Consider the following 13485-nt stretch of genomic DNA (forward strand, 5'->3'; position numbering starts at 1 on the left):
ATAATCATCCAGGGACTTCCCTGGTGTCCAGCGGCTGAGACTTCCACGTTCCTCGTGCAGGGGCCTGCGGTTCAATCCCTGGTCAGGGAACTAGATCCTGCATGCGGCAACTAAGACCTGGTGCAGCCAAATAACAGGCAAACAGCACAGACAAATGAGAATAACAACAGTCCAGTATTGCGGTACACGGAGAAGGAAGGAAGGCCAAGAAAGCGTCTACCAGTCAGGTGCAACCCTGAGACTCGAAGTGACAGTGATAAAACCTTCAGGAACTGCAAGACTGACCATACAGAAGAAGGACAGACCTACCCTGAAATTCTGTTGCTCAACATCAGTGCTATCCAACAAAAATTTCTGTGATAATATTAAATACAGCTGCACTGTCCAAAATGGTAACCATTTACCATCAAGGTGGCTTCAGAGCCCTTGAAATGGGGCTAGTGAAACTGAGACATTGAATTCTTTACTTCTTTTAATTAGCCACATTAGTGGCTAGTGGCTACTACACCGGGCAGCACAGCTCTAGACAGCAGTTACGGGCCACAGAAGAGCGGGTTTTTTTAATTTACTAAAAGGAAGCACTCTGTAAAATTATGAATCCCAACAAGAAAGCCCAAAGAAAGAGGGCATAACTTTTTTTGGTCACAATCTTTCAACAGATCCCAGCATTAAGAAGCCAGCCTACAAAGAAACACATCATTTTACACCTGGAAAAGACTCACAGACCGTCTTTATGCAGAAAGAAACTCTTGGTTTGGAAGTAAGACAAGCTCCCTGAAGTCACACAGGGTGTGAGTGACAGAAGAGAAACTGAAAGTCAGATCTTAAAACTCTAGGTTCTGTTAATTATCTTGATTCTGATACTTTCACAAGTGTATACATATATAAAATACCACCAATTCTACACTTTAAATATGAGTCTTACTGTAGGTTAACTATACTCCGGAAACACTGCTAAAAAAGGGTGGCACACAAACCCACCACTACACCTTCCTATGTCAAGTCTTCAGTTCTATCGACTTGTTGCAAGGAATAAGCTAGTTAACATATTTAAAGGCCTAGAACAGTACTTGGTATGGAGTATGGACTGCATTATAATTATCAGATATTGGAACTCTGCCCTACTGACCAGTTTAGAGAAAAGTAATGAAGAGAAGAGTAAGCAGGATCTGGAGTCAGAAACTCCAGGGCATAGTTCTGGTTCATGGACAATCTCTTTGAGTTTCAATTCTTTGGAAAATGAGTTATCTGGACAAGATAATCTCTAATGGGTCTTTCCAAACTACAGATTTCAGACACTGAGTAGGATAAGAGTTGTAGGAATGGAAAAGAAGGATGGACATGGAACTCTTAGGCAAGAACCAATAAGATTTAAGAACTGGCGAGATACCACAGAATGATGAAAAACAGTGAGTCAACCATGAACACAGAACACAAAGTTTTGAGATTTGGATAACTCAAGTTTAAAAAAAAGATGAAGTAAATAAACAAATAAAGCATGTTGACCCAACAGATATATAGTCATCATTTTAATAAATCTTTAGGTGCTCCATGATAACAAATAATCATAACCTTCTGGGTCAAAATGTCAAACCACTATATTTAAAATGCATGCTAAAACCAAAATCTCTTCTCATCAGATTATTTTAATGCTATTTTAAAAATGAAATCCCTATGGATTCATATGGATAATCAGATACTTGTGATTAGATTATTAGTATATTTAATGACATTCATTCCAAAGTATTGGGACCTTTCCTGGTGGCTCAGAGGTTAAAGCATCTGCCTGCAATGCAGGAGACCTGGGTTCGATCCCTGGGTTGGGAAGATCCCCTGGAGAAGGAAATGGCAACCCACTCCAGTATTCTTGCCTGGAGAATCCCATGGACGGAGGAGCCTGGTGGGCTACAGTGCAAAGAGTCGGACATGACTGAGTGACTTCATTTACTCACTTATTCCAAAGTATCAAAAAAATTTTTTTAATTTATGCATATGTCAGTCACCAAGAAACTAATCTCTTGAACAACTTTTTGGATGTGGAGACAATATAAGCCTAGAGTCACAGAGCTGCCTGGAGATGTTACAGTGGAGTCTCAGACAAAGTATTTTAGCTTGTTTTCTTTGAACAGTGACTTCCTCATAAGCTCATCTTCAAACACCTAAACCTCAATATTACATCTCATGTGCTATATGGAACAGGTTTTCAGTACCAGATGCTTCAATAAATGATTGTGTGCCCTTAAGCAGTTCTTCAGAGAATCATGGTTTCCTTAGTATGAGATCCAAAAGAGGACCTCAGAGTGTGCTGAGGAGCAGACTTTTCAAGATTCTAACTCACTCCTTTCATAGATGTGATCAGTTCCAGCAAAGTTATGCTGACACTCTGATGGGCTCTATATACTGATGTAACATTCCTGGACAAAAATATAAAGATCACACTTGTTTATATGTCACAGACTGAAAAAAAAAATCTTGCCAACTTTTTGATGATTGTTCAAGGGCAACATTTCAAATATAATATTCTTCTCTGGATACTGAACAATACTTCAATATAACTGAATGCTTGGTCAATTTTTGGGTTAAATCCCAGAACATTTTTTAAAATACAATTGTTTATGAAAATGCTGCAGTTTAAGCCATGTGCAGACTTACTTAGACATAGCCAAAATGGACCAATTTATGACTAGATAAAAAGAAAAATGTCATTGATTAGCCTAGAACAGCAACATAAACAATTCTTAGTTGTAAGGCAAAGCAAATGATATGCTTAAATCTACTGCAGAAAAGAACAGACCACTTGGGGAATGAGTCACTTAGAGTCATATTTTCCAGGTATCTTAGTTAACCCTTTCTGTTTAGAGAGCTGTATTTTACCTCTTAGAATTCTCTCTACAACACATCATATGGTTCTTACCTTTTAATATGGTACATTAAGAAGGTATTTTTGTTCTTTTAATAATTAAAGGTCATCATTAAGAACATCAGTCACTGAGATGTGGTTAAGGTAGAGACATAAATGTAGATTTACATAATATGGATAAAGGGAAGAGATGTGGCTTTCCCTCTGGCAACTGCATCAAACTTGATTTCCTTTACATTAAGAGAAAGAAAGAAAACTCCCAGCAACACCTTGTGTTTTGTTCATTTACCAACACTCCATAAAAGTATAACGAAGCATATGAAATTGTTTAATATGCTACAAAGTATAACGTAATTACTTTTTTACAAAATTAAATAGTGGCTAAATACTGATGCCATCTTCTTTCAAACGCTTTCAATATCCTCTGGAAAAATCAACTTTTTTCCCCATTAGAATCAGTAATGTTCAACTCATCCCTGGCTTTCAAAACTTTATCTGATTTCGTGAACTAGAAGTTTATCCCACTTCTCTTTCTCCCTCGCACTTTGTTTATGGAATGTATCTCATTTTAAAAATATGAAATGACATGAATGGGGAGAAGACTTAGTCTACACAGTTTTCATTTTACTAAAAATAGAAAGAGGACAATGATGCCAGTAAATTGAGCATCAGGTCTTAATTTTCTCCAAGTCCAACTTCATATTTCATTTGAAAGAGAACTCCACGCCTAGGCAACACTATTATGAGAAGATTCAAGACCCCATCTGGTATCTGGGTAGGATTAATTTTCTCATAACTTCTATAACATTTCACTTTTTGAAGAACAGAAGTTAACTCAGATAAAAACTGCTATGGAGATGGAGGACGAATGGAGTTCTACAATGTCTCCTCTGAAAAGTGAATGTAGAAAAGGCTCAACAGGACTTCCCTAGTGGTCCAATGCAGGGGATACAGGTTAGATCCCTGGTTCTGGAGGGTTCCACATGCCTCGGGACAACTAAGCCCAGGCACCACAACAGAAGCCACTGCAATGAGAAGCCTGCACAACGCAGCTCGAGAGCAACCCCCGCTTTCAAGGTAACAAAGACTCAGTGCGGCCCAAAATACATAAATAAAATTTTAAAAGTAAAGGCTCAATAAATGCTAGCTATCACTATTCAACAAATATGCACTAAATATTTATTATTTTCCAGGCATTCTGCTAAGCAGAAACAAGAAAAAATCAGCCCGCAAGGAACTCACAATCTAGAGTTGCTTACAGTCTTGAAAATACAGATGATTCTATAGCCTATATTTGCTCATAAAAATCTCTTGTAATCCAAATGCATTAAACCAAAGACTTCTACAGGAAAAAGAAATACTGTTTCGCAGTTCTGTTACTTCATTGCATCACTGTACACTTAGTGAAATATCACTGTATAGAAAAGTAAACTCCTTACATTTAATAAAACAATCTGCTACCACGTTAGGTTTAAATCTCATACCAGAACAAATATTGTTTCCTATATACCAAGTTCAAGCTCAGAATACATTTTCTTTACATATACAAGTCAGATCTAATTGCCCTGGGTTGTTCCACAGTCTTACATAACCTAAAATCCCAAACAAATATAGACTAAGTCCAAGATTTCCTCCTATTTTCAAAATGCTTCCCGAGGACTTTCCTGGTGGCTCAGCAAAGAATCCACTTACCAGTGCAGGAGACGCAGATTCGATCCCTGATTTGGGAAGATTCCACATGCCGAGGAAGAAATAAGCCCTGTGCCACAACTACTGAGACTCTGCTCTAGAGCCCGCAAGCCACACGAGTGGAGCCTCTGGGCCCTAGAGCCCGGGCTCCACAACAAGAGAACTCACCGCAAAGAGAAGCCCGTGTACAACTAGAGCAGCCCCAGCTCACCGCAACCGCAAGTCCAAGCAGCAAGGAAAACCCAGCACAGCCATAAACAAATACTGCCTCCCGGAAAAGCTTAAGGCTTACTTGCAACAAAGGCATTTACAGGGGCATGTGGTTTACAAGTATTTGGTAAATTTTACATTTCTGTTCTAGGTACATTTCCATATGTACATTATATATTACAATGAAAATAATGAAAAAACTACAAAAATGTCTCTCTACCCACTGTCAGCCTCATTAAACTTATTTTCTACCAAATATTATTAATTAAAAAAATGAATTATTTCTTCATGTACTCAGAAGGATATAGGATAAATAATTTCCTGCTCTGCATGTAGTTCGGCACAATTTACTCCAGTTCAAATCAGTTAAGGATTATTTTCTTAATAAAGGGAGTTTACATTTGTTTCTAACAAGGTTTCTTACATTAAGTAACCAAGAAAATATTTAAATACCTTTAGGCAATTTGTAATAAAATCAAAGTGAACTATACAGAATAAATCACTTGTTTAAGTCTGTGTTAATAATATAAATAACACTGATTGATTTTTTTTAAATTCAAAGACAAAAAAGAAATCCTATAATCTGACATCCTAATAATTTGTGATAGTCCAAATTCAGAAAGAGTGGAGAAGCAACCTCAGACAAAAAGTTACCATATGCTGTCAAGCAATAAATGAAAAAGGAAAGTCTCAGCCAAGAAAACAGAACAGAGTTACATGCTCAATGCAGACAAAATCTGCAGCATACCTTGATCGATGCAGTCTTCAGCAAGAGCAAAAAGCTGAGGTGAGCGCTCCTCAAGCAGCTGCTGGTGAATATTCACACATCTCAACGTCCACCATGGCAAGCTCTAGAAAAAGGAAATACCAACGTAAGCTGAAATAAAAGGACCCTTTGGAAAAAAATTTTACATTAAATCAACTTTTAGAATTTTTTTACATTTGTGAGATTAAATTCACTCTTCAGGAAGCTTACCCACTCACGGCTACATCTTCAGTAATAACAGCAAATCCAGTGCCCTGTCTTCCACAAGAACAACATCTCTCCTCCGTGCATTCAAAGCCAGCTGGGCTTCCCGACATCATTTTCAACTTCCCATTTCCTCCTTTAAAATGCCTACTGCCATCGCCCGACTCTGCTACAGCGCTCTACCAGCACTATGATCCAACACCCACCGTCCTGGGAGGCCCCCCACTAGAACCTCCTGTGGGGTGATTCTTCCCTTGTCTCAGCTTCCAGCACGTGTTTTCCACCTCCCTTTGCAAACGCACCCCAGCATACTTGTGTATGTCATCCTAGTTTTCAGTGTTGTCAGCCAGCTAGCCAGCAAGATGAGGAACCATGCTTCACTCATCCCTGTATCCTCCTTGAAGCAATGCATGCTGTGCACGCTACGAGGTAAGAAATAGCCTGGGTTCAGATTATTCCCCAAACTGGGAAGACCTCTGCCACTCTCTCTTCCACGAAACCTCTTCGAAGAGACTAGGGCACACACTGGTCTCTCACTTCCACACTGTGCCTAGAGGTTAGCACCAGACTGGAGAGCTCGTGTTTTTCAAGTGTGTAAGTACCTGTCCTTATAGTTTGGAGGGTGGAGACCGCATTTTATACACTGTCTTGACTAATGCACAGGCTGACAGCACAGTAGCCTTTTCTCAGTTCTCTGGTGCTCAGTCTTACTTTTCAACACATCCTGATTAAACAACAAGCCGATACAGAAGCACACACAGTGAAGATGAAAAGTCTCTCTTCTGCTGCCTTAGCACCATCCTCCTTCCCCAGAAAAATCCATGACAAAGGTTTATATTCCTCTAGGCTCTTCCTCTATACATATGTGTGTGTGTGCAAATAAGAAATATTAACTATTTTTGATAGGCTCATTAAATTACCAAGTATGATCATGCATTGAATCATCCAAATTAGTTATAACTATGTTACTTTGAATTATATTGCCCAAAGGTGTGAAAAATTTTTTCTTTTATAGCAATAACTACTAACTGGAAATCATGCTTAATTACTAAAAGCATTTTCTGTTACTTGAATTTAATTTCTTAATTTGATCAAGGGGTAAAACTGCCTGTTTCCCTTCTAAACTGCTACACACAACTGTTGCAACAATGATAAAATCACAAATGAAAAAAAAAAATCTTTTCTAATCACTAATGCTATTTCCTCAGGCCATGTAAGGAAACGAAAGGTAGAATTATCTAATAGAAAGAAGTTTCACATCATTTTTAATGTAATTCCCTGAGTTGTTGCCTCATTTTCATTCTTTTGCTATCACTAAGCTAATGAAGTCAGTCTATATTCCAATTATCTGTCCTTATCTGCTGTCAGCAGTAAGTGAGTCAGGTCTGGCAACATATTCTTTCCTTTTCTAGACATGGAAATTAAGATAGATCCAGTCAAACAGACTGCCCTGTTAAAAAAACATATATGGAGAAGGAAATGGCAAACCACTCCAGTATTCTTGCCTGGAGAATCCCATGGACAGAGGAGCCTGGCAGGCTACAGTCCATGGGGTCACAAGAGTCAGACACAACTTAGTGACTAAACCACCAAGGGTTGTTTGTCAATAAATAAATGATTAATAAAAAAAATACAACTTATGATGCTCAGCTCTTAAAAATCAGATCTATAAACTAACTCTTTAATCGAAAATCTTCACATGGGAGAAGGGGGAGTGTGAAGCAAAGAAAGAAAGCATGATCTATTTTTTTTACTAGAAAATAAAAGTACCTTTTTCTATCTGTTAAGAATCACTTAATAGAAAATCTGAGGCGTTGATGAAAAAGGAAACTTGAAGTCTTGCTTTAGACAGTTCCCAGATCCTATCTTCTGACTAGTGCACTTATTACTTGTTCTGATTGACAAGTCATACTAGTGAATAACCTTCTAGAAGGCAAGGTGCATGAGTGTACTCAAAAGAAACCCAGTAACTGCTTGCCAACTCAAGTCCACTTTATAAATGAGGAAACTGATATTCAGAGTAATTCACTGGCCTAAGGTCTCCGGTCTGATTCCAAAGCCAAAATTCCTTTTACTCAACGTTAACAAATTACTAATAATGGTCTATATACTTTACAGACTAGGGGGTGGGGAAAATCATCTTCTTTTATTGTTTCACAAAAATAAAATCATTTTTATTTTTAATAAAAAATCAACCTGATACATTCCTGCTTAATATGCATGCTGATGAAAGTTTTCCATCAAGAAAACTGTATCACTAACTCATTAATGACCATTAGTCTCACCAGAAAGAAAATGATACCATTTAGCAACCTCATGTCTGGATGATACTTTCTTTAGGCTCAAGTACTACTCAGTCTATAAGATCATTTAACTCAAATCAACTTGGAAAAACATTTTTTTATTCAAACTAACATCACTTAAAAGATCAAAGATAAGGCCTTATATCTGCTAGTATACACTGAAATCCATCAAGTAAAAACCCTTCTGGTACAACTGATTCCAAACCTTATGGTTCTCATGAGAGTTGCTGAAAGAGGCATGATTACCTTTTTACCTCTTCTTTGCCTCAACTTAAATGCTCAGGAAAACAAGCCCTTATACAGTACAGACCAAGTCCCCATTTTATCCATAGAAATATTATTTCTTAAACTTTTTCGGCCAACACTTGGAAACTGGGAGATCTCACATAAAATTTAGATTTACTATTTCTGGCAATACAAGGTCTACATGCCTAAGTTGCAACAAGCAGGATAGGAATCAGGAAGCTTCCATCCTGTGGGGCAGAAACAGTCCGCCAACTGTGTTCCTTTAGCCCCAAATCAAGACTAGTCCTTACAATTTTGAAAGAAGAGAAAATTTGTGACATGTGAAAGTATATGAGATGTAAATGTCAATGTCCGTAAATAAAGCTTTATTGGTATACAGTCACACCCATTCACATAGTATCTGCAGCTGCTTTCACAATGCAAGGCAGACTGAAGAGTCAGCTGCACACAGCTGAGAAGCTGCAAGAGAACCAGCACACCTCAAGGGCTTTCTTCAATGCTCTCTTGTGGTTTTTATCACCTCCTACTGCATATTAGCTTTTCTCACTAATTCCTATGTACCCTAGAGAAACCATACAATGGATACTGAACAAATGCTCTACTAAACCCAACCCAAATATCAATCAATGCAGGACATGAGCCAAGAAAAGTAATAGTAATTAAGATCTACTGTAAGTGCTATTCAGACTTAAATTGAAGAAAGTAGGGAAAACCACTAGACCATTCAGGTATGACCTAAATCAAATCCCTTATGATTATACAGTGGAAGTGAGAAATAGATTTAAGGGCCTAGATCTGATAGACAGAGTGCCTGATGAACTATGGACGGAGGTTTGTGACATTGTACAGGAGACAGGGATCAAGACCATCCCCGTGGAAAAGAAATGCAAAAAAGCAAAATGGCTGTCTGGGGAGGCCTTACAAATAGCTGTGAAAAGAAGAGAAGCGAAGGCAAAGGAGAAAAGGAAAGATATAAGCATCTGAATGCAGAGTTCCAAAGAATAGCAAGAAGAGATAAGAAAGCCTTCCTCAGCGATCAATGCGAAGAAATAGAGGAAAACAACAGAATGGGAAAGATTAGGGATCTCTAAGAAAATCAGAGATACCAAAGGAACATTTCATGCAAAGACGGGCTCGATAAAGGACAGAAATGGTATGGACCTAACAGAAGCAGAAGATATTAAGAAGAGGTGGCAAGAATACACAGAAGAACTGAACAAAAAAGATCTTCACGACCCAGATATTCATGATGGTGTGATCACTGACCTAGAGCCAGACATCCTGGAACGTGAAGTCAAGTGGGCCTTAGAAAGCATCACTACGAACAAAGCTAGTGGAGGTGATGGAATTCTAGTTGAGCTATTCCAAATTCTAAAAGATGATGCTGTGAAAATGCTGCACCCAATATGCCAGCAAATTTGGAAAATTCAGCAGTGGCCACAGGACTGGAAAAGGTCAGTTTTCATTCCAATCCCAAAGAAAGGCAATGCCAAAGAATGCTCAAACTACCGCACAATTGCACTCATCTCACACACTAGTAAAGTAATGCTCAAAATTCTCCAAGCCAGGCTTCAGCAATATGTGAACTGTGAACTTCCTGATGCTCAAGCTGGTTTTAGAAAAGGCAGAGGAACCAGAGATCAAATTGCCAACATCCACTGGATCATGGAAAAAGCAAGAGAGTTCCAGAAAAACATCTATTGCTGCTGTATTGACTACGCCAAAGCCTTTGACTGTGTGGATCACAATCAACTGTGGAAAATTCTGAAAGAGATGGGAATACCAGATCAGCTGACCTGCCTCTTGAGAAATTTGTATGCAGGTCAGGAAGCAACGGTTAGAACTGGACATGGAACAACAGACTGGTTCCAAATAGGAAATATGTCAAGGCTGTATATTGTCACCCTGTTTATTTAACTTCTATGCAGAGTACGTCATGAGAAACGCTGGACTGGAAGAAACACAAACTGGAATCAAGATTGCCGGGAGAAATATCAATAACCTCAGATATGCAAGATGACACCACCCTTATGGCAGAAAGTGAAGAGGAACTCAAAAGCCTCTTGATGAAAGTTAAAGCGGAGAGTGAAAAAGTTGGCTTAAAGCTCAACATTCAGAAAACGAAGATCATGGCATCCAGTCCCACCACTTCATGGGAAATAGATGGGGAAACAGTGGAAACAGTGTCAGACTTTATTTTTCTGGGCTCCAAAATCACTACAGATGGTGACTGCAGCCATGAAATTAAAAGACGCTTACTCCTTGGAAGGAAAGTTATGACCAACCTAGAGAGCATATTCAAAAGCAGAGACATTACTTTGCCAACAAAGGTTCGTCTAGTCAAGGCTATGGTTTTTCCTGTGGTCATGTATGGATGTGAGAGTTGGACTGTGAAGAAGGCTGAGTGCCGAAGAATTGATGCTTTTGAACTGTGGTGTTGGAGAAGACTCTAGAGAGCCCCTTGGACTGCAAGGAGATCCAACCAGTCCATTCTAAAGGAGATCAGTCCTGGGATTTCTTCAGAAGAAATGATGCTAAAGCTGAAATTCCAGTACTTTGGCCACCTCGTGCAAAGAGTTGACTCATTGGAAAAGACTGTGATGCTGGGAGGGATTGGGGGCAGGAGGAGAAGGGGACGACAGAGGATGAGATGGCTGGATGGCATCACTGACTCGATGGACATGAGTCTGAGTGAACTCCAGGAGTTGGTGATGGACAGGGAGGCCTGGCATGCTGCGATTCATGGGGTCGCAAAGAGTCGGACAGGACTGAGCGACTGATCTGATCTGATCTGATCTATATGTGTTATGCATGCTTCTGGCTACTGCTCATTATCCTTACATGAAATTCATAAAAGACTGTGATGTATGTTTCTAAACCCACTTTTAAGATTCAGAGAATGAACACTTATACACATGCATACATATATATAACACATATATACAATTCTATTAAAAAGACAATGTTTCATTTTATACTAATCTCATTAGGGGAGATTAAATTAAATACCTAAGGAAGACTTAGAAAATAAATATACCAAGACATTGTCAGCATCACACCCAAAGTCTGATGCTAATCAGCACAAAAGCCACACCTGGGTCTGAATCTCCTGGCTCCTTTTCTTTCTTTACCTGAATAGCTGTCAGTTTATGTCTTATATTCACTAAGATAATTCTTGCTAATAACAGCAGGATAGGCTTTGTGGTCAGGCTGTAGATTGATTCACCATCTAGAACGAGCAGACTCAGAAGAAACGCATCCAGCGCTTTGATCTGAAAAAAAAAAAAAAATATATATATATATAAGTTCAAATAATTTAGAAAAAAGTTAACCTTTGTATGTCTTAAAAGGATACATAATTCCCAGTTACTCAGTTCTGAAACACAATCATTTATCTATTACACAGCAACTGGCACTGGACCAAGTCCTAATATTATAAATGCCTTTAGAGATCTACAACTCCAGCCTGCCCTGACCAATGACCACCCATCTGCTTATATTTTAGAGGAACAGAACAATCAAGAAAATGCTACTATTGAAGAGGCACCATTATCTTACAGATTTACTTACAACAAAGTGTTTTCTCAGTAAAGCCATCTCTATGTGAAAGTATTCATATTAAACACCTACATTTCATATACGCTTCACCAGTCAGCTAATGTCGTTACAAACCACAGCTGCCCCTTAATTACTCTCAGGCCAAAGAACAACAAAGTCTTGCATATCAGATGCTGAGTAGGCATACAATCACGGACCGACGTGAACAGAGCCTGCCCAACAGGAAGGTCTCTGAAAAACCCATTTCTCAACTGAACAGATTTTCTACACTGGACCAGACACTCATGTTTTTAAAATGTGGGCTGAATAATTTTGACAGTTGCCACAAAATCAACAGCAGGAATGCTCAACATCAGGAAAACAGGCTCTAAGTCACCGACACAGGATGGAGTCCTTTTACTGTTTATTAGTTTGTGGGCATAGGCAGATTTCTTTTAACTGAGCCTCAGCTTCCTCAATTATAAAATCAAATAACAGAACCTACACCTCACATGTTTCTTGTAAGGATTAAATAATCCAAGTGATGCCAGTGCCAGGCTCAATGCTTTATGTGAAAGTGAAGTCGCTCAGTCATGTCTGACTCTTCGCAACCCCGTGGACTGTAGCCCGCCAGGCTCCTCCGCCCATGGGATTCTCCAGGCAAGAATACTGGACTGGGTTGCCATTTCCTTCTCCAGGGAATCTTCCCGACCCAGGGATAGAACCCAGGTCTCCCACATTGTGGGCAGACACTTTAACCTCTAAGCCACCAGGGAATCCCTGCTTTATAAAAACATTAAATAAAGGTACAGAAGGAACAGCCCCTTCATCATCACTGAAAAGTGTACTTGAGGAATAAAGACAATGTGAATGACCACCAGCAAACCACCAATAAAGCTTACTGTTAACCTACACTGAGGGTAGAATGAATTTTTTTTTTCAAGTTCAATAATCAAGGAACTATTCTGAAGTATTACAACTGCCTCAATCTCAGAAGAAAACAAAACAAAAAAAGTTAAGTTCAGTCCAAAATCACACCAAAGTTAGGGTCTGAACAGAGATTATAGCCCAGGCTTTCCAACTCCCAAGCCAGTATTCCTCCTACCATCTCATGCTACCTTCCCCTCAGACCTGGGCCAAGCACAAGGCAGTCCTCCAGGACAGGGCCGGGATCACTGCCAGCCTTCCGACTGGGACAACTGCAGGATGGGGGTGTAAGCAACCAAGACACAGACACAGAAGAGGACCTGGTCTGGAGAAGAACCTCACCACGAATCCAGGGTGGACACGATGAGTCTGAGGTTCCCCGCAAGACCTCCAAGTGGAGGTACCAATTACACCAGCAAGGCTACCGCTTAAGGACTGGAGAGAAGACCCTGCCTCACATGCCCAAGCTGGACCTGAAGCCTCACCGAATCATCCTGCCTTTTAGGTGGACTTAACAATCTTTATTTCCTAGCATCCCAACCAAACTGGTGAAGTACAAGACATGACTTTAAGAAAAAGAATCCTTTTCTAATCACACTGAGACAAAAAAGACTTCTACCTGTTGTAGCACAAATTTAGATCACTATCTTCTAATGAAATCCTTAAAGATAACAAACAGGTGACTTAACAGGGCAACAAACAGAAAATTACACAAAGAGATACTCCGTGATACACTACTTGGA

General features: G+C 39.4%; 1 protein-coding gene across 3 annotated transcripts in view; it reads right to left on the minus strand.

Annotated features, from left to right (window-relative positions):
- The window catches only part of TTC27 (tetratricopeptide repeat domain 27), a 180551-nt gene that overhangs the window by 147155 nt on the left and 19911 nt on the right, over positions 1–13485 (minus strand). For all 3 annotated transcript variants that reach the window (XM_070379762.1, XM_070379761.1, XM_005893003.3), the window contains 2 exons: positions 11410–11550; positions 5508–5610 (listed from right to left, as the gene is read on the minus strand). In XM_070379762.1, coding sequence (XP_070235863.1) covers positions 5508–5610; positions 11410–11550 — 244 coding nt within the window. The remainder of the gene's footprint in view (positions 1–5507; positions 5611–11409; positions 11551–13485) is intronic.

The sequence above is a fragment of the Bos mutus genome, chromosome 11 (assembly GCF_027580195.1).
Source record: "Bos mutus isolate GX-2022 chromosome 11, NWIPB_WYAK_1.1, whole genome shotgun sequence".
NCBI classification, from domain to species: Eukaryota; Metazoa; Chordata; class Mammalia; order Artiodactyla; family Bovidae; genus Bos; species Bos mutus.